General features: G+C 37.9%; 1 protein-coding gene across 1 annotated transcript in view; it reads right to left on the minus strand.

Moving 5' to 3' along the window:
* NEO1 (neogenin 1) overlaps nt 1–23323 on the minus strand; it is a 221306-nt gene that overhangs the window by 64936 nt on the left and 133047 nt on the right. The window contains exons 6-7 of the mRNA XM_075713990.1: nt 10885–11039; nt 9931–10051 (exon numbers count right to left, since the gene is read on the minus strand). Coding sequence (XP_075570105.1) covers nt 9931–10051; nt 10885–11039 — 276 coding nt within the window. The remainder of the gene's footprint in view (nt 1–9930; nt 10052–10884; nt 11040–23323) is intronic.

The raw sequence follows: 23323 nt of genomic DNA on the forward strand, positions 1-23323 counted from the left end.
TCCTATCAATTTTGTTATGCCTTCCTGCAATTCACCGTGCACTGGCAAACATTAATCTATTACTAATTTAATCTAAATTAGAGCAATTTATTTAAAGTGCATGCCAACTTTAAACATGAATAGTCTATTGAACACAGAATATGAGAGCTGTTCAGGTCCCAATTTCATGAAGTTGAAATTCAAGAAGTTTGTCATCTAGTGTAGTTTAATCAGTTGGACTTCTCAATAAGACTATATATAAGCAGGGTTGTAAAGAGGGAATAAATAAAGGCCATTTTTTAAACTGGGATTGAGTCAAGAAATTAAACTAACTGAATTAAAACCGCTTTCTGGCAATTTTCAACATACATGCAGCCATGAGAAACGTAAGTGCTGACTTTCACTGAGGAAGACTAGCGAAGTAATGTAAATTAAAATCAAAATAAAAATGAAAAAAGTCTTTCAGCATTAAAGAGGAGAACATACTGTTATGTTTACAGAAAATTAGCAATGAAGTGTACACAACCAGTAACAAAATAGACTTTGGCTTTGGCTTTACAAGACACTGTTTAAAGTCAGTTTGCAATTTCAGATGCTGTTTATGTTCCTAAAACACAACTTTCAAAATGAGACTTACAAGCTGTTCACCTATCATTCATATGAAGCCATTTCGATATTATAAGACAGTAATTGAGGCAGCAAGTTTGGAAAACCTTTTGCCTACTTATAACACAAGCATTGCCATTATTTTTTAAAAACTTCACTATGCCATCAGTATTGAGGTCATACTTGTAACATTTGTTGCTTTTAGAGTTTTTTGCAGAATTGTAGTATCTACAGCATCCTAGAACACTTTCATTTAAAAAGATGAGTATTTATGCATGCAAATCTTTTTATACATGTGAATATGTGCGTGCACACAGAAGAGCAGAGAGCTTATGTGTATGTACAGTGGCAAATGAGGAAATGACTTGGTTTTACAATACAGTAACTGCCACAAATAGGCAAACTATTTTCAATGGCATATACCATATAGAAGATACTTGGCTCAAGTATCACAGTCCCATAACCTTCTGTAGTATTTTCTAAATTTGAGAGACAATTTTTTACATAAAGTGTGATAAACACTGTATGAATATCATGTTTTATTATGGCAACTGGTTGCTTACCTTAAAAAAAGCCTTAAGTCTGCTGAGTAAAACCCCCACATAGATGTATGTTGATATACGATAGACAAAAGTGGGGAGATTTCTTGAGGGGAGAGGAAATTCCCCTGCTAGTCTTCTCTCTAAAGATAATCACTGTAGTGGATTTTCCATCCTCCTACTTTTGGATATTCTCCCCATATGAGACCAGATGGGATCTCTCAAATCTCACCAGGTTTTCGATCCTAGCAGAGTTGGGTGCCCTTTGCACAGACCTGCTGCCAGGCTCATTACTATTTCCTGCTCCCCTGAGATCCACAATGCCATTTCTTTAGAGTACTTGTTCCTCTTTACCGAATATTTGACTTCTTGGCTGCAGGGGTTTGCAGCCTTACTATTCAGTTTTAATCTACAAATCATTTCTTCTCTGGTGGACACTAAGCCTTCTGAAAGTCACTCATGCAAACCACAGGGACCTCTTCCGATTTTCCTTGCATTAAAACACATAAAATTGTACAAGACAGAAAGAACACGAAGACACTTCTGTTTGAGTGAAGAAACAGAACAGTCTTCAGGAAGAATACCCAACAGACTCCTTTCTCTTTTATTCAATGGACTTTCTTTTCATGTTGCTCTGACATTTCATCCACAATACCCTGCATATTTTTCAAGTACTTCTATAGTCTCCAAGAACTCCATAGAATTCCATGGACTGAGAAAATATTTACTCTATTACCCTTGACAACAACGCTAAACATTCTTGATTCACAGTATGTGACTGCATACAAAACACTCTAAAAAAATCCCCTCTGTAAGATGTGAGAGAGCCTGAGAAATTGTATTTGATACCTGTGAAATCATTCAAAATAGGTCCTGAAGGAACATGCAAGTTGTCTGCCTCTGGGCTCGAACCAGACAAGGGTAGAAGTTAAATTCATGTAAATTTTTACATATGGAAAATACCCCAAAGTGCAACTGAGTTTTTCAAATCAGAGCACAAGCCCATTAGTGCCAACTTTTGGATTTCTTTCAGCAGAAGCCAAAATTTGTCAAAAAGAAATTATATTTGCCTCCTACAACAGAATAATGGAACCTACAGATACGGAAAACATAGAGTATTTCATATAACTTGATTTAAATAAGGCTTCTGACATTGCCTTGCGTGAAATTTTCAAAAGCAAGCAAATACGTTCCAGATGAGGCTACTACAAAAGTGGATTCATAACTGGCTGGAAAAATCACAAGCAGAATATTTCTCAGTGCTTTGGTGTCAGAAAGAAAGGTGATATTGAACTGGGGTGTACAGGAGGGGATGCCGAGTTCCATATGATTCAATGTACTACTTTAAGAACCCAGATGACAGAGCAAATGCTCGTAAGGTTTGAATGAATGCAAAGTCAGGAGGGCTACAAGCACACCAAAGGGCGCATTTAGAATTCCAAAGCATGTTGTCAAAGTGGAGAAACAGCCTGAAAAAAGCCATGGTTCAACACTCTACAAGTTAAGCAAAAAGGGTCCAAGGTTTGAATAACAAGAAGTTGGAAATCCAATTATAGCTGGAAATTTTTTTGATTGGCGTCAGTCTAGGGGAGCTGAAATAGCTTCTAAGAGTGGAATTTGAGCCACTGAAATCTCCGAGTCTGTGTCAGCCTGAAGTAACCTCAAACAATCAAATACTACTTGTGGTACAGAAATGCCAGATTTTCAGCACAATCTTAGCTGAAATGTGCTGACCCCAGCAAACTTTGATCAGACTTCTGATGTTCCCCACCCTGCTGCAGGTCAGGGAAGCACCCCCCCTACCCTACCAGGAGTCTTGTCCACCTCATTTCACTGCTATGAGACCTGAGATAGCTCATGGACAAACTCTGGCAGAGAACTATCAACTCAAAATGAAATTAATCATGAAGCAATGGTCCTGGACAGAATTCAATTGCAGAAAGAGAGGACAAATTTAGGTCAATAAATGATGTCTTTAAAACTCTCTCAGAAATAGGATTCACTTTAGGCAATTCAGTGGAGGAATTAATATCATACAGTACAACTGAAGTGGTGTTACACATTAATAACATTTGGTTTGTAATGTCAAACTGTGCCACCGATACCAGACATTTATGTTCCTCATAAGGAGATCAGCATGGAAATATATACCACAAAATTGTTGTAATTTGACTATTACATGAAGACTATATACAAAGAGATAAATAGGGTCCATTCACACCTCTCAGACTGGCAGTTTTTCTAAATCATAGAATACCACTAGTTAGGAGGGATCTCAGGAGTTCATCTATGCAACCCCTCGCTCGAGCAAAGCCAACTTTGACCAGGTTGCTCAAGGCCTTGTCTAGGTGTGTCCTGAATATCTCCAAGAAGAGAGATTTCACAACCTCCAGGCACAACCTATTCCGACTGCAACTACCCTCACCGTGAAACTGTTTTCTCTTATCTGATCGGAAATTCCCTTTTTGCAGTCTTTCTCCGTTACCTCTGTCTGCTCTATGCCCTCCATTAGCTGGCTGAGCAGAAAGATGTTGTTAGGCTTCCATTCTTCAGGAATAATCAAACTCATTTTTCTCAGAGTCACAGTACATCTCAGTACACCACGTGCTCCAGCTCCCTAATTATCTTGGTAGGTCTCTACTGGGGCTCCACTATGCAAATGTCTTTGTTGTGTTGGGAAGCTTAAAACTGTCCTAATGTGGTCTCACCAGTGCCAAGTTGGGGGAAACACCTCTTGACCTCCTGCCTATCCCACCAAGTCCTTTTCTGCAAAGCTGCTTGCTTAGTTGGTGACCAGCCTCTACTGCATGGAGTCAATCTCGCTCCAATGCAGGACTCCACATTTGTCAGTGTTGATTCTCCAGTCTGTCAGGTCCTTCTCTCTGCCAATATATCTACTGCTCCTCCCAATCTGGTATAACCTGCAGACCTGCTACAGATGATCTCTGTCCCATCATCCAGGTCACTGATGAAGATATGAAACCCGCTCTGTCCCAGAATCAAGCCCTGGGTAATACCACTCATTACCTGGGCTGCTGGTTAGTCTTCATCCCATTCACCATGACGCTGGAAGCCTGCTGGGCCGGTCAGCTCTCCACACGCCCCACCATCCACCCATCCAGTCTGTATTTCCTCAGTTTAGCTGCAGGGATACAACTGGAAATGGTGTCAAAGGCCTTGCTAAAGGCAAAGTAAACGATACCCACTCTTCTCCTCTCAACCACAGGGCCAACCATTTCAACTTAGAAGGCTACTGGGATAGTTGGATACAGTCTTTCCTTGGTAAATGACTGGATTTTCCCAGTCATCATCACTTTGTCCTTTATATACCCAGACATGGCTTCCAGGGGGATTTGCTCCATAACCTTCCCTGAAATGTTTCCAGCTCCAGATAAGCTTTGTCCTTCCTAGTTCTATCCCTGCACATCCAGGCAATATCCATTTTTCTGCCTTTGCTTCCAACTTCTATGTACTTTCTTTTTGTGTTTGAGCTCCTTTATCCCTACTGGTCTCCTGGCCACACACACTCAAATTCCTGCACTTTGGAATAGACCATTCTTGGGCTTTGAGAAGACCATCCTTCAAGATCAAATGCCAAAGCTGCTATGACCTTTATATCTCTGACCAGTTCTTTATTCTTCCTGAACAGCAGGTGCAACATACCATCTCCATCAGTCATCCAGTCACAACCTGCATCAAGAAAATCTCTTCAGCCTGCTCCAGAAACCGCCTGTATTACCTACCACATCATCAAGCTGCCATTCCCCACACATCAGATGGTTAAAAAACCCACATAAATACCAGGCCTGCAACCTCCAGTTGTGTAAAGAAGGCTTCATCTACTTCTTCCCCTTGATTAGCTGGTCTCTAGCAAACACACAGGACAATGTTGTCCCTCTATCCTCTGATCCTTTTGCATAAGCTGTTGGCTGGCTCATCACCCACTCCAAGGCAAAGCTACATGCATTCGAATCAGATCTCTGCATAGAGTGTGACCCTCTTCCTCGCTTCCCCACCTTGTCCTTCCGAAAGAGCCTGTATCCATCACTTGCAGCTATCCTAAGATGTCTCTGCAATCCCAAAAGCCTCACAGCTCTGCGACTATATGCAGAGTTCTAATTCCTCCTCCTCGTTTCCCATGCTGGTATTATTAATTCACATGCAGAATATCCTTGCTTAGATGTAAACTATTTTTCATTAAGAATTTAAGTTTAAAGAAATGGATAGTTCCACTACAAAAAATCTTGTTGTGGGGTACTACTAGATACCAACAGCATATTCAGTTCATTCACTTTAAGATCTCACTCCTATACAACTCGCAAATATGGCACAGAATGGCAAACACTAACTTTTGTGGTATAAAAGTACAAAATCACGCACTATACTACACTTACTTTGGAATTTTGAAGGTGATACAGTGCATCTCAAATAATGTTTTGAAATTGTTCTCTAAATAACATGGCATATTTGTTTACAGTCTATGATTTTTCTTTATACAGCATTTAAGAATCACTCCTTTTTTTTGGTGCCTGAGTACTTGTCAAACGCCTATCACATAGGGGTGACAGGGAACCATCTGCCTCCCTCCCCCAAAGGCACCTCCTTTTACTTATTACCACCTGTTCTTTTTTCAGTTCCCAAATGGCAATTCTGAGCGATACCAGATACACTGGAAAAAGCCAGGAAACAGGTCCTGGCTGAGTGTTTCAGTCTTATCACTAGCATTTAACCTCCACGAAGAAAACCCAAATGTATCCATTACTGAGGTTTTCACAGACCACACAAAATAATGCTGTAAAAACAATGACAAGAAATAGCTTTGTTATAATTGAGCATGTTAGTATATCCGATCTGTAATTGAGAAGGTCAGAGGCTGACCCATCAGGATCTAATTGTAAGTAAAAAAGGCTGGTTTTGTGTAAAAAAGGAGGGGGGAGAGATCTTGAGGTTGCTGAGAAAGTCATTCCTAAGGCACAACTAAGGTTCTTCCTTCTCACTGGGATATGCAAGAGTCCTCTGTGGTGGCATCTGCAGGACATAAGAAAAGACCACCTAACTTCTAATCAGTAAGGCAAAGAGAGGAGCATTGAGATTGCCAAACACTGGCAGAGGGCAAATGCAGAGGAATGTAGTAATAGATGTGCTTGCCTTTCTTTAGGTAGTTCTTAAATTCTCCCTAAAAGGCAAAGCAGGCAGCAGAGCCACAACTCCAGTGAAATTCCCAAAGGTACTTAGCCTCCAAGGGAAGGACACTGTCTGGGAAATACAGACACAATTTCAAATCTCAAAGTATTTTGAAAGCAGATGAGATGCTTTTCAACTGTCTTTCAGAATTTTACACCTCAAATAAAGTACAGGGGATATTGGTAGGAAAAGAGCACTTAACTCAGACCATTTACCTGAATCCTACTCCCTCTCCTCCCCCTTTTAACCTTCTCAATTATGGACAGTTGTCCTAAAATCTCCTCTCTCAATGCCACAATTCTTTTCTATATTCCAGAAAAGGCCAAAGTCTCTCTGTACAGCTAATCCATTTCCAAGTACAGTCTTCTTTTCTAAGCTTATCAACAGAGAATTATGGAATTTGAAAATAAAACAGCCACTCCAACAAGCCTTCAAATTACCCTAACTTTTTTAGCCAGTCAATTCTTTAATATTTTCCACAAATAACTTCCGTATATACTGCAAGCCTTTCAGAATTCACCCCAAATACAAAAAAGACCAACCCAAAAGAAACTTATGTCTGATCAACAATTATATTAAGCTTATTCTTACAGATGAGAGTCTGCATATACACTGGTCTGTGTGGCTATGAACAACATACAGTCACATACATTCAAGCACCAAAATTGTCACTGTGAAGAATACAAGATGAATCACCAAAATCACCTGTGAAGTCAGAAATCTATGTCCAAATACAGAAAACCTTTTCCTGTAGAAGATAATCACATGATATACTTTGCGCCTACTGTATTTAAAAATTATGCTACCATCTAAGACTGAAGAAAATACAGATGTGGCATTTTACTTTCAGACCACTCAAAACCCCTTACAGTACACCTCAATAAAGCTATGGATGGAACAGTATCAGTCTAGGCAGCAAAAACCAACACACTGGAAAAATTCCTTATGAAGGGTTCAGATTGAAACAAGCTAATGTACAGACAATTAAGTTCTGACAGAATATGTAAAGTGCAAACAGTTTTATTGGTTTATTTCTATCTAACCTTTCTCAGCATGTCTCCCTCAAAGTCTGAGTAACTCTGCCTTTTCCAATTACTCAAACTCATTTCTGATGGCAGCCAGCTACCCCCTTCCTCCTTGTCAATCATACCACAATCAATGCTGTAGTCCATTTATAGATGCCCACACAACAGTCTTGGTCCATGTCTTCAACACTGGCCCATAAAGAATGCATGCGGCCTCTCTGAGAAACTCCTACTTTCTAATACAAATTTAATTTATTAAAGACCAACTTGATACAATAAGCAAAAGGGCTAACTGGAAATAGTTTGTAAATAGCCAGATGTTTGCCAATTCAGCTTAAGAAGGAGAAAACAGAGAACAGCAAGGGAAGGGTCATACTGCTAATTGGGATGAAGAACTCTGGTGAACACTTAATCCAACATTTTTTTACTGAAATTACTTTTCAAATCGCAAAGTAGGTATTTCTCATCATCAGGTATGAATTTAAAAAGAAAGCTCTCTGTATTAATGACTGAAGTGTCCAGAATAATTTTTGCTCAAATTAGTGTTTTTAATTTTCATATCAAGGTCATGAAAGAACTACTATATAAGATACCTTCACCCTCTTTCCCTGAATATTGTTTCCTTCTTTGCTGTTCACATATTGTGATAAGGTATTAAAATAAGATATCAAATATCTGTATTTTCTTCGACTGTGTATATTATTCCAGTTTTCATATAACACAACTAAGACACAGCACATTCATTCCTAGTTATGCTACTTGTTATGCCACTATTCAACAACAACAAAAAATGCACTTTCAGTGATGTACCATGTGGTTATCTCTACTGTTGGAAAACAACAACTAAAATGCATCAGTGTTACACAGGGAGTGCATTATTAAAAACACTGAGGGCCATGTAACAGAACGATATGACTTCGGGGGTGTATCTTTACACCCAAAATGAGACTCCATCAACACTGCATCCATAATCCTTTGGCAGCATGCAAAAGAAAAAGGACAGCATTATAAGGCAAAGTCCTCTAGTAAAACAGGACAGGTTGCCAGAGTAGAACAGGAAGGAGAAACCACTGGACAAACAACAGGGGAGGGAAAGGAAGAAGAATGAGACCACAGGAACTAAAATAATAACAGTAATAGTAATTTATAAACCACTACTGGGAACTGGGTGAAGGTACAAACTTGGGCAGGGCTTCAAAACCCAAGTACATTAATTATTCAGTATTTTTCAAATGTGGAAAATATGGAATAATGCTTCTGCTTGAAAGATTTGGAAGCTACTTGGGTGATTCATGCATATAGCAGAAATAAAATTACTTTTAATAATTATTCTGGCAACCTGATGACAGTAGGCCATTGCTGGATCCAGACGCCTAACACTACTCGGAGAGGATGAAATCCCGTGGCTCTATAGTATTAAAGCTACTGAATCCAGTAGAGGGCACCTTACATTCCCCAAATAATTGTGGAAAGTACATGCATCTCTTCAGCCAGCAATGAAACATACCCATATCCAAACGAGAATTCAGAAGAGGTTATAAGAGCACAACTACTCTACAAGACAATCAGAAAAGAAATGGAAAATCTCTCTCTTTATGGCACGCTCATAACAGTTTACTCTCTGTACGTTGAACGCCAAAACCAGGTCTAGCAGATTCACATCTGTTAAAATTGCAAGTGTGAAGATAAATCATGCCTCTGACCATACGTAAGACTGCTTCTCCTAAATCCTTTCCATCCAAATAAAAAAGAAATTACAATTTTAAACAATACCCCCAAAAAGACAGGCAACATAAAAGCCCCCAAAAGTACAGAATTAATATTTTCTTGTATGACTTGTCTCTCCCCTCATCCCCCTTACTATTGGTTTTCTTCCTTGTGCTCTTAGAAATTATTTTTAAGAACTGTGTTCCTGAAAGAGCAAAACAAGCCAATTCCTTAGCAACGATATTGGTACTACCTTTTTTTCTGGAAGATAGTAGGTCTTTAATCATAACAGCAATTATTCTCTTTTAACATCCAAAATGTGCAATGCAGAACATTGCAAGAAGGTGAGCATTGTTAGTAATTCCACTGACTGAAGCACAATAACAAATATTTAACTTAAACTGCAGCTGTATCTCAAAAAAAAATTTGCAGTTGCAGTTTGCAGAAATTACGAAGCTCACTACTTTTTGAACTAATAGCAGAGAAAAAGATTCTGACACTGGAATGACTTCGGTATAAAATATTTCATTGGCGGTGCGCTCCATAATTGCTTATTTTTCACTTTTGTAATTTCAACGATTGTTTTCATTTCTGCTATCCTGGTGTTTTTTTAAATCTCAGCATGCAACAATGTTTCAGATTTCTGGCTATGGTTTATTATTGCACTACATATTTTCAACAGATTTTCCAAAATACAGGGTGAATCCTACAGAATTTCTTAATTTCTCCTAAGTAACTTTAAGTGTACGGAAGATGACACTGAACTACTCATATGATTAAAAAAAACCATCCTAGTCTAGCTGAGTTACATCTAACACATCATGTGGAAAAGGTCCCTTGAAATTGTTCCTCCTCATCTTTTGGCACTGTACTGTCACGGTTTATCTTACCAAGGTCAAGTATTATCAGCTGAGCTCCAGCCTGTGCATTTCCAACATCATTTTCTGCAATGCACTGATAGAATCCTTCATCTGATTTCACCAGACCCAAAACTTGCAGATTATGTTCTTTCTGAAGAGTAAAGAAAAATGCAACACTTAAAAATGGGTTGCAATTGCAAAAACAATGGTGGTGTTATGACAGGAGAAACTTTTGAACAGTAACATGGAAAAGTATATTTGGAGCTCCCGTCACATTTCATCTCTTCTGCACTGAGTTCTCAAATTACACGGTATCAAAAAGCAGCAGAAGCTCTTACTAATGGCTATCATTTTCTAGCATCACATATCACTGGCAAGTCATAACATTTCCACAGCATATTTTTATGATATTTTAAGCACTGAATATAACTGCATAGCTCACTGTTACAGTCCTACAACCCCAGGTATACCTAATTACACAAACATTAAGTTCTCAACCATGTCTCAATAATGACTTTTACTACATCTAAAATTTCCCTCTAGAAGTACTGGTGTGCCAAAACTCATGATCCACAACTCAGTGATATTTATATTTAATCTCCTGTTTGAAATGCGATTTTCATCAATCACAGACTACTGCAGAAAACAGTCAGTCAGTGTTCACAGCAGGCTTGCACTTGAACAGGTTCAACAAACAAAAGTATGTTTTGTCATTGTGTGTGCATCTGTCTCTCATGGAAAATCTAAGCTATAAAGAAATCAACTCATTCAATATAAGCAACATGCTTTAGCGTTTCAGTAAAACAACTGAATTACGGAACATTAAAGGTTTTGACAAACCATTTCTCTTCCAGGCCCCAAACATCAATAGTACAAAAATAGGAAGCTGGTCCTATAAAAGAGCCTAGTTTCCATGCACGTGTGTTAGAGGACCAAAAGACAGATCAACAGCTTAAAAATCTGCAAAACAGATGATATACTTACAACAATTTTGAAATAATCACTTGGGATCACCATGTCTCCATTCTTGACCCATTTCACAGTTGGAGTAGGTTTTCCAGTCACCTCACACTCAAACACAATGTCCATAGATTCATGAGCATAAATATTTGCAGGCCGCTTCAGAAATTCAGGAGGAACTTCAAATAAAATGGAAGAAAGACAAGAGTGTTAGCATCCACAAAAACACATCAGTTGTGCTCCTATGCAAGCATACAGTAAGACTCAACACAGAAGAAGATGGCTTCAGGAACTCTAGTATGAACAGTAGCAATGCTGGCAGAAATTTTCAGATCAGGGTTTGATAGAAGCTGGTACAAGCTCTGTATTATTTCAAAATTACATTTGGGCCAGTTAAACAGCCAGCCGTTTTAATTTGAAATGACCTCTTGAGAGTATATGAAAGAAGAAATCAAGCCAAGATGTATAAAGTGTAAAGTTAAAAAGTATTTTAAAACCAAGAGACACAGATGCCATTTGGAAAAAAAGTATTTCCATGGTTGAAGAACACGCTGCAGTCTCTTACCTGCCGTAGGCATACTGCTGCATGCTAAAGAGACCACAGCAGGCAGTGGATTTCAGACATCATTCACATTCTTCCTTCGCCAACTCAGTTCATCTGAGCAAACCATTTCATGCTTAATTGTGCAACTGTTTTATGCCCCTTTCACAAATAAAGAATCTTGTGGGATAAGCTCCCCAGCAAGACAATGAAAGGTTATACAAAAGCCTTCACCCCTTCCTGAGCAAAGTTTATTAAGTTATAAAATGGAAAGATAGTAAGTTAGATTTGAAACTAAAAAGATCAGGCTACGATGAAAACGGCTGTCTAGAACATTTTCAATAATCTACACTTTGATGCCCAGTAAGTCCATCTGGAGCTCCATAAAACACAGAACAGTGGTAGTGCAGTCAGGCTACGTTATACAAGAGTATATCAGGATTAGCAACAATTTATTTATTCAGAGAAAACTCTGCAGTTGATACAACAGAAATTTTTCAGATAGTTTCTACTCAATACTTGAAGTCAGTAGGTACCAAAAGCTAAAATTATATAAAAAAAACTTTTTAGAACGAATGGACACAAAACTAAGATGAAACTTTCCTAGGGTACCATTGCCTTTTGTTTCTGTGAAGAAACTCAGCTTATCAAATACATGGTGCTGTATTTAGCCAAAGATTTTCTTCTCTGGTTGTGTAAGCCCAAGAAACACTATGTACAGGACTACACGTTCCTTTGTATCATACTGATAACATATTACAGATATGTATGACCAAAGATGTGTATTGTTTAACACAGTAGAACAGAAAGGTTCTTCATTTAAGACATGTACACCAAAGCTGTTATCTCTGGGCCTTGGCTGCCTTTTTAAGTGTCCCTATGTACTCAGAGTAGGATTAATTAAAGATATTTAAAATCCATAAAAACTCAGAGGTACAGATTTTTCTTTTTTTCTTTTTTTTTTTTTTTTTTTTTTTTTTTTGGTAATACAAGCCCCAAAGCATCCTCTTGTATGAACAAATGTGCCACTAAGAAGCATCCAGCTGCATACGAGGAGTCTCAACTTCTGTTTGCAGGCACATACAATTTGAATATCATCTATTATAAAGAACATTTACCTATTTATTTGTTTTTACTACACTCACCAACATAAGAGCAATTTGCTTACTTATGTTGGCAGGTCTGATTGTTCAAGTTCCAGGAAAGTCAAAAGTGGCCTTTTGTCCTTTAATATTTATCAAAGAAAGTCAATATGGAAGGGCTGCAGAGTTTAGGCAAACATTTTACATGCTTCACCTATCAATGGGATTTATTTCATGCTAGGGAATAAGGAATACTAGATCATGTTTTACTTCTTCCTATGAAATGATTGAAGAGGTTTATAGGTGGATCTAATATTTTTAAATACAGGTTATCTGGAGACAAGCAGCTCTCAAAAAACCCCTCAACTTTTCAATTACAAATTAAATACGAGAACATTAACATATGGAAATATTTACTTATAGAGTAAGAAGACGGCTTAACTCTCAGATAAGCACATAAACCTATACCAGAAACTACATAAAGATGTACATAGATGTTCACTGCTCTAAATCTCTCATATAGGAGCAAAAATCTGGATGGGGCTGAGTCCAGTTGCCTATGACTTCAGACATCCCTTTCATATAATCAGTTCCATAAATTTACCAAAAAGGCCATAAACTCCACCTTAAAATGATTTAGATATTTTTGTACTTACTATCTGTATCAGATGGCTGTTATAACTGTATATAACTCTGACATCTGAAAACTGTCTTCTGAATTTATTGGTGGCCAAATTGCAATTACTTATTCTTTATGAAAACAGTGCCTTTTATTTTAAATTTTTATTACCCCTGGCATTTATCCTTGGCATTTTTATTTATTGTGAGCTGTACTTTTTCTCCACTCCCTTCCCACATCCCAGCCTTTATTTTGGCAGGCTCAAGAAGTCATGTTTGCTTAGTTCTGGTATGACAAGTCACCCACACCTTCCTCACAGACCCTCTGTATTTGCTCTAGTTTGAATTAATCTTTGTGGCCTGTAGAATTTCAGTTATTTGCATGCAATTTCAGATGTGTCTCACCAGTGACTTGAAAAATGGCATAAATACAGTGTTATCACTACAGCACATATCTTGCCCAATTCATTCTGCTACTGTATTTGCCCTTTCCTAGATGCATCATACTGATGTCAGCCTGTGATAGATCATTGCTCTCTCATCGTTAGCCATTTTTAACTAATGAGTAATTTTGTTCCAGTCTGCTTGATCAATAGTTTATGTTCTCATTTCCTTTCAATCTCTTTCTCCATATGTATACAGGCACACACACATCAATTCTTGAAGTGCTTACATAGTTGAAAAAAGGGAGCATAGAAATTGGAAACATGAAAAGTTAGCTTTCCTGTGAATTTACAATGCACCTTATTTTCGTAATATTGTTTACAGGCTAACATTTAATTCCTTAGCCATATTATATATAATTTTTTTTCAAAAATACATTAAATTTATTACAGGAATCCTAATAAACACAATCCAATAACATTCACTGTCAAAAGCACAAAACTTTTGTAAAAAAACTAACCTGCTGACCTCAGAAAACATGCAAATTGCTGTACTGAATAGCTATACTGTAAAACTCAAGGATGAGAAAAGGGATATCTAAGAGAAGTTCAATAAAAATCACAAGTGGCTCTTAACATAAAAAATACCTGCTCTGGGTTCAAGACTGCCTTTGCCAAAGTTAGTTACTTTATCAAAAGAAATATTACCATACAATTTACCTTTAATTAAACCACATTTTTATCCAGGTTTCCATTTACTTCTATGTGTTTAATGGTTATCTCTTTCAAAAGCATATTTAGATACCCTTTTATTTCAGAAACGATGAGCATAAACATCACAGAGGAGACACATCAGATCCTCCCTCAATAAAAGAAGCATCAGAAAGAGCAAGTCCCTACTCCTCAGAGTACACACGTCGTCTGCCCAGCACAGATTGTATGATGGGAAGTTCCTATCACAAACTCTTGGAGACAGATATCTCTAGTGGTATTCTGCATATTTTCCTCTTTGAATATGTTGCCAGCAGTTCAGACTTCCCTCAACATCCTTCTCTGAGGTAAGAGACTTCCATGATACCCAGCAGAAAATAGGTAGCTTTTTAAAAACAAACCAAAAATCGAACCATAGAAGAACGAACAGTAGTAGTTTGGGAATGGCCATCGCCAATCTGAAAGGTTGAGAGTCAAGTAGAGGGTGAGGAAGAGGAGGGAGGAACACCATAAGGAAACTGATCGACCACCACATCTGAAACAAAATTAGTGCAAAGCAAAGTTATGGAATTATTTCTGTTTTCCCCACTAATGTTTAACTTGTAATGAAGACATTTGGAAAGTACTCAAATAGCTTTAGCAACTGATACTGCTTTAACTTGGGGCATCATCCACAAGCAGGCATTCATATCGAATCATAAGATTCAATGTCTTTTGCCACAAAAATGAGAGTTGAACTAGATATCCTATTACCCACTCTCAAATATTTTTGATTTCGGAAATTAAGAATTTGAAACATTATTTTTTCAAAGTGACTTTGCTTTTCTGGCTTATGGAGCAAATGCCAAACTGCTTACAAAGGGATAATAATATGAGAAGTGCTCGTTTTATTATCATTTACTTTCGAGTTAATGAATTAAAAAATGCTTTTAAAATACACTTTTATAGTTTAACTACGTCAATGTTTACCATTCACACAGATTAACGCAATGCAAGTACAGATGTTTGTGGCAGAGAAGTTAAATTGATAACCAGAGATCAAATGAGCCAAATAGCATATAAGATAAGATTTGTAATGGAAGATTATGTGTTCCGTTACCAAACAGACAATGACTTGGCAGCTCAGCCCATTCTTCTGTCCCTCTTAATGTTAGCAGGCAAATAACAACTTTTTAAATTGCAAGATGCTTGCACAAATTTCACATGCACCGTAGTACCCTTAGAGTCCCTATCCAAGAGTATCTTCCACCCTTTTGTAGATTTAAAACACAAAATAGTTTGATTACAACAGTCATCAAAAAAAAAAAAAAAAGAAAAAACTAAATATGTCAGCAGTTGATTCAAACTTCTAAGCTAAATCCCAGTAAAGGTGAAATATTTGAAAAATAATAGGCTTTTTTAAGCCAACAGCTGTACAATGATGGGAAGAGCTAAGGAACTACACTTATGCAAAAGGAATTGCACCGAAGTTGAAGTGGAAACAGGAATGGATGCTGGGCATGGATCCTATTCTGTGAATACAGGTGGATCAGAAGGAAATGGAAACAAATAGCCTCAACTCTCTGCTCCTCCATCTCTTCAGGGATAAGGTGGTGAAAGGCAACACACTGCCATACAGGACTGAAACTCTATCTGATTCATCCTTGTGCATGATGAGCATGACCCAACACAGCAAATTCATAATAAAAAATGTTGGCTTAGGATCCACATTGTCTGTGCACTGTTTTTTAATGCTCAAGGATTAGAAACCTTTGAATAGCTATGTGGAGAGTATTTAAGTGGCATCATTTATTCTGAACTTTACAGAACGACTGTTTCTTCAAATGTCTTTTCAGTGGTCAGTAGCTCTTGCCTGTTCTCATTAAGACAAATTTTGTGGCCTTCAGGGGCATACTCGAAAGAATCTATTTTCAATTCAGCCATCTGTACTGCTTCAAATGAGAGAAATTAATTACATTCAGTCCTCCTCTCCATCTCCTGAATAGCTTTCCTTTCAGTCTTACAGTCACTGACGTTAAGAACAAAGGTTTCTGGTTTTGCAATCCCATTTCAAACCTGAAACATCAAGCTGAGCTGTAACTACACAAGAAAAGGAAAAATTCAAGGTCTGCACAATTAACTAATCAGAACTTTCAACCTTCTTGGTTACAAGCACAATGAACCTTCTCCTACAATAACCAAATCAAAATGCTGCTATTCTAGATAAGATCTCATTTTTATGCATGTTAACCTTTCCCAAAAGTCAAAGCCCCTCCACGTTACTCCCCAGGAGGAGAAAGAAAACCCTAATGGTGGCAAAGCAGTGATTTCTGATATTCAGACTTGGGCAACAGAGAAAACCTTGCAGAAGCAAAGAAGCGATCTCAAGCAGGCAGGCCATTTATATCACCATAGTTAAAGAAAAAAAAAAAGTCTAAAATACTTTTTTTAAAAAAGTATTCAAAAGTGAACTGAGCATTATACATCTAGTACTCCTCAAAAGACAGGCAGCTGCACCATTATCTCACTTCCTAATATGTTTAAAACACTGTCTGTTGTACATGAAGCATGTAAGAACAGTCTCATTTTGATGCAACAGAAACACAGATTGCAAACTATACTTTGAAAAGACTTACTCTCTTTTTAAAAAGCATTAATAAATATGCTGTTGGTTCAAGCATAGCATCAAAGACAACATATATATGATCAACTGTAAAAGGCAGATATCACCTCCACTACAGTGTTTTGCCGTTTCCCTGCGCCCTCTATCACCTTCCCCATTCTGTGCAGATGAATTACTCTCCTTGCTTTTGCTTTACCTATTAAATGTCTTTATCTCAACCCATGAGTTTTCTCACTTTTACTCTTCCAATCCTCTCCCCTTTCCCACTGCAGGGGGGAGCGAGCAAGCGGCTGTGTGGGGCCGAGTTGCCAGCTGGGGTTAAACGATGACACCCTGTTAATCCATTCAATCACACCTTGAATCAGTATTAACACATTCAATGGTATCACTGCAATACATAAGACATTCTCCAAACCTACCTGGAAAGGGACAAAGCTTTCTATTTTAATAAGATGTTTGACAGTATTAAAATCTTTGAACTTTTTTGCAAATTTGCCAAACTGGAGGGTGTTTTAGTGGATAGTTCCATCTCCAAATCAGACCACAGGACACCATTTCATTGCTTGACACAAGTTTGCTTTTCAATGCTAAGCCCAGAGAAGACTGCATTACATACAGAGTGCATTTTATTTAAACTAATAGCAATCTCCTTGGTCAGCTAGCTGAAACCAACTAATTTCAGTCAGCCAGCTGGCACGACACGTAGGACAGATTGATGAAAATGTTTTAAATTAATTGTATTATCATAGTACTTGGGAGCACCCATGGAGCAGACCCACTATGTTAAAAACAAATGCGAAGTGTTTAAGTATTGCACGGCAAACAACGAAAGTAAACAAATTCGGGATAAATTATAACATTAAATGATTAAAGAGAGACAAGTTGTGAAATGTCTCAGTTATATCTTATATTCACCTAAGTCTATGAAAACATTTTCTGCTTAATGTTATCAAAGTGTAATTACAAACTAGTTAGCAAGCTTATTGGCCTTCTAAATACATGCTTTTCCATAATTTTGATTCTGCTCCTAAATAGCATGACATCCTTCACTTCCTGCCATTCCCACCAAAACACAGGTAAAATATAGAGTCTTGTTTAACAGTGGAAGTTTTTTATCATCTTTTAGTTCTACATTATAGTTGTATAAATTAGCTGTTTTTCTTCAAGTGTATCCTGAAAAAAAAAAAAAAGGAAATTACACTTTAAAAGATTAATGGGGAATTATAATGTTCTTTCTTAAAAATGGCAAAGGTATATGGGTAAGTACTCAGGGGCGGGGGAGGAGGGTGGGGAGGGGAGGTGGTTTAAAACCCAAAACTATGTCACAGGAAAGTCAAAAGTCTTCCCAACCTCTGAGCAGGGCTGTCATGCCCTTAAAACACACTTAATATGCAGCTGGAAAAGTTGCATAGCAAACAAAAGCTGACAAAAAGGAATCTTTTTAGAGAAATATCCACAGAACAGAAAACTGCCAAATGAATATTAAAAAAAAAAATCACTGTACCAAGACACAAAAAGGTTATAAAAATGTTAACTACTACATGCACAGCATTTTTTTATTGTGCAAAAACCAAAGTTCCAGTTTATGAACAGAAACTGCAGGTCAAAGTTTCTCTGGTAGTGACATTACATTATTTTTCTTACCTAATAAGATAATGACTGGCTGTATCTTTTTTTAACAGGTAAACAATTGATTATTTTTTTTTTTTTTTTACATTTTAGACAATTAAAGCTAATTGACCTATAGATCAGTGGTTCCCTGTCTGTGGCATCCTGACCAGTATGGATTCTTCCCCACTTCTTTACCAGGTGAAGCAAAGAAAAAGGGACTGCTTTTTTGTTCTGTTAATGGGATCTCTGGTAGACTATGTTAGACTCTGCTCATTAGCTGAAAAGGCACAAATGAGTATTCAATGTTCTTCTACGTTTTTGCTCATGTGGACTGTCTGGTGCTTTACAGCTTCTTCCACAAACACTGAAGCATCTGCTATATGCAGGTGTGATTTCAGTGATGGGACAAGGGCAGGGGATGACCGAATCGCATTTGAACACAAATATTTTACATTTAAAGTGAAAAGATTTAATTCACAAATTCCTAAAGTGTGAACTGTTCTTCAGAGGCCAGCCCCTAAAAACATTTCAGAAGCAGAAATTAAAAAAAAAAAAAAAAAATTATATTACAACTACCAAGAAGCCAGATAAGGATGAATAGTATAGGATAATAATAAAGTAAAATTATATTGCTCAGTTAGAAAGATAGAATAAAAATCTCAGGATATAATTCAATAAATGTTCATTTCTTTTCCATGGAGAAATAATTAACTGTACTTTTATGGAATAGGAAGTAATAGCAATAAACTTTGCAGAAAAAGGTCTGATAAAAAAAACTTTATCAGAGATTACAAATATGACCATGAACTAAACATGACTCCCAGTATCATACTGGTATGAAAAGAATCGATCATACAAGGAGGTAGGAGCAGCAGCTCCTAAGATTCCTCTCTTCCATCCAACATGCGCTAATGCCTCAGCTGACTGTGTTATTTGAGCACCACATTTCAAGGAAAATATGAACTCTGATTTACAAGAAAGCACTGAAAATGATCAATGACTCAGAAAATTGGCTCCAGAAGAAAAATGAAGTCCTGGATTCAGTTATTTGAGCAAAGGCAAGATTAAGCAGTCATGCAATTGGACATCTCAAATAGGTAAGAGAGATTAACACATAAACACTCACTGCAACAGAAAGAAAAATCATGTGTGTATGTATATATATACATATATCATTCTTGCACAGGAAGAACTTCTACATGGGAGTAACATCTAGATTCTTGCCCTGTCCTAAAAAAGATAATATTCTAAACATTAATTGCTCACTCTTCTACTTTGGTATGAAAATGGGTTCTTCTTTTCAGTACAAGCTTTAGCAAAATCAAAAAATTGTCTTTTAAAGCAACCATTACCAGCTTCTAAATATGCAGGGTTCTACACATTCAGCAAAAACTCTCATTAAGAGCTGTGAGCTTAGCACATGGATTTGGGCTGCAGACAGTTAGAGGTCATGTGCACATACCCACAAATGGAATTGTCTGGGAAATTTTCCAGGTGCAGAAACTTACAGCAAGTTCTCTGAGCATCCTATATACTAGCAATGTTTTTCTTTATGTTTTTCACTTGCGGGGTGCAATTCAGTACACTAAATGAATGCCGGCATTAAACCTTTGGCAAGATTGCAACAATATCCACACTTCTTTTAATCCTATCTATACAAAGGTAAGTGTAAAAAATGTCCATTATTGTCAGCTGATCAGTTCAGCAATAGTGAGAAGTGTTTAGAGAAACTAGCTTACCTAACAAGTATCTGCTAAAGATGTAGCTAGCATCTGCTTTGCACTGCTTTCACAGCAACCATACCCTGGTAACTGATGAACAATGGTTGCTTATCAGCAGGACACATCCAGGAACATAAAAACACAGTGAAGGTTGCACAGTGCCACACAGCAGCCAGTTGCAAGTATCAAGGAAAGAAAATAAGAAAAGCATAAAAGCAATACATCTCCATACATTCTCCCAGCGTCGAGCAATCCCTGGACAAGGGACTTCCTGAGAAAGAGAAGATACCTTTATGTTTACTAGTCCTGGTTAGATTTTGCTTTTAAAAAAATCTTCTCGCTGCTTTCTGGATCCAAGTAAGCCTTCAGCAGCCCTAATGCTCACAGCAATAAGTTCCATGCAAAGCTTCCTGAGAAAATTTACCATTTTTTGTATGTCTTTGAGTCACTCAGCCACATGATATCTCTTGCTTCTTGCAACTGAAGAGAAACAAGCATTCATTTCCTATTTGCTTTCCCCATGGCACTCATAATTTTAAAGAAAAGAACAGTTTTCGACATTCCCCATATCTTTGATCTTCCTTGTTACATTCTCTACACCTTCTTTGGCTTTACTACATTTAAGAGCTTTGCTACATTTAAGAGGGGAGGGAACAAGAACTACTCACGGCATTCAATATATAGGACCATCACAGATTTAGACAGTGCCATAATGATTTTTCTGTTTAGGTACATATTCCTTTCCTAACAATTCCTTAGGTTTAATTTGGTTTTTAAGATCTTGCATTTTCCAAAACCCTATATATTATAACTCCAATATTTTATTCCTGTGCAAAACCTGGCAGTTCAGAGACCACTGCTATATAAATTTATAGAACTATGTTTAACTGTATATACCACTCATATAGTACAGTGAACTTTACCTGCCATTTCATTGCTTAATTGTTTCTTACACAACAAGGTGTTTCTGCAGCTCCTCACAGTCACCATTCATTCTCATAACCCAAATCAACTCAGAAGCAACAGCAAAGTTTGTCACCTTACAATCCCCTTTTCCAGGGGATCAACAAAGATGTTGAACAGTGCCAACTGTTCAACAGCTGATGAAACAAACTCCTCAGTCCCACTCTAATTCTCTATCTGTTAAACAATTTATTTATTCTCTTTTATCTACACGAGGTCATTCCCTCTGACTCCAGAGCACCACCATTTGAGACTCCTAGTGAGACAGACAGTTAGAAGTGCTCTCGAAAGGGAAGAGCCCCCAACATCTCAGAAAACCCTTCAAAAGGTTCTCAATAGTAAGATGTGGCTCTTTCCCTGCAAAATATACACAAATAGATCCAATATATGATATTTCCCACATGTCTAACAACACTGTATTTTTTTATAGTTTTTGTCAATTTAACTGGTCCAGACATCAGATTAACTCATCCACAGCCTCCCAGTTTCCCTCAAAAGACTTTTAAAAAACCTCATGTCACATTGACCAAATATCTTTAGTCTGATTTTTTTTTTTTCAGTCTGATTAGCCAATTTAAGTGATAGGTTACACAGCACAGTTGGTAACTCAGGATTTCACACTTAAACTCGTTGAGAAATTTTGAGTGAATACCATCTGGTCCTGATGATTTCTTACTGTTCACTTTATGGATTTGTTCTGAAATACATTTTACTAGCTCTACAATTTCAGGTAGTCCCGTCCCCCCCCCCCCCCCCCCCCCTTTTAAAAAAATTAAATACAATTTTAAAAAAACCCAAAGTTCCAATTTTGCAGAAAACATAGATGTCAAGAATTCACTTTTCTGCTTCAGGCCATCTTCTCACCCCTTTCTCTTTACATTCAATCATCTCTTGACCCTACGCTTTCTCTGGCAGGCTTCTTATCTCTGGCAGGCTTGGAAAAAAAAAATTTAGAATATTTTTATGTTATTAGCAAATGATTGACAGCTTTGTATTCTTTTACTTGCATATAAACATGAGAAGAATAATTTTCTTTACCTTGCTGTTAGGAGATTTCTGGCAGGGTTTTGGGGGTGGGGGGCGTTTTATCTTTCCAGTATAACTTTTGACAGGTGTTAGGCATTCATTGTGAGCCTCATACAGTTTCTTAAAACAAATGCCATGCCACTTACCAAATATTTAACCTTTTTGGTTGTGCCTTTTCATTTCGTTTTTAGTAAGCTTCCTCGACATTATGTAGATCCCCCTTCTATAAGACTAAATGCTGCTGGCGATGATCCATGTCACCACCCTGGAGAGGCCATCAGTTGTACAGCCCTGATACTGTGGTTTTCAAATTTAAGTCTGGAATATTAATTTAAAGAGATTCTGCATTAAAAAAATCTCAAACCCAGTGTATCACCACCTTCATGAAAGCAAGGCATTACATCTCCTCTTACCTGTATGAACTTCTAGCATTTGGGTGGAACTTGATAAGGTCATGGCGGGAGGAATGAACACCCAGCAACACGATACTGCTAAGCCCAACTTATCAAGCAGACCAAGCAAGCAAGAGTCCGTGGCTGAGAAACTTCTATGTTCATGCACATCACCTACCCCAACCCACCCAAATACCACCCTGGTGAGCAGGTGCAGAAGAGCTCAGGGGAGACTCAACTCTCCCTCTGACCAGTCTGTCTTGGGTTCTTCAGCAGCAGCTCAGCTCCAACACATAATGGTTCCTCCTTGGGCTCTCTTGGGCTCCTACATAACACCTTCCCAGGCTCAACTGTACTGACACACTAGACTGATAGTGGTGTATGTCTCACTTGATCACTCGCTTGGTCTGCTTACTGAACTGAGCTTATCAGTGTCACATTGTCTGGTGTTAGTTCCCCATCACCCTCCATGATACAAATCGGTGAAGAACACAGGCAAGCCCCAGAGTACTGCATACAGATAGCTTTTGGGACAGCACATGTGGAAGAACATGAGTTAACTGTGCTGCATGGTGTCACAAGAGCAACAGAAAGTGTCATTTTCCACATAGAAAGAAGCCACCCTCAAGGAGCCTCATCCAACCTCACTGCAATACACGGTTCGGGCCTGGAGAGGTGTGACTCAATCACTGTGACATCACACAGCACACATCAATACTATGGTAGGTCGATGTGCTTACAAATACTTGAAGCAATGCAGCTAGCAAAGGCTTCCTTTAGGGTGGCAAAAGAGCAGTATGTGGGCACACTACA

This window comes from Pelecanus crispus, chromosome 7, assembly GCF_030463565.1.
Source record: "Pelecanus crispus isolate bPelCri1 chromosome 7, bPelCri1.pri, whole genome shotgun sequence".
Classification (NCBI taxonomy): Eukaryota; Metazoa; Chordata; class Aves; order Pelecaniformes; family Pelecanidae; genus Pelecanus; species Pelecanus crispus.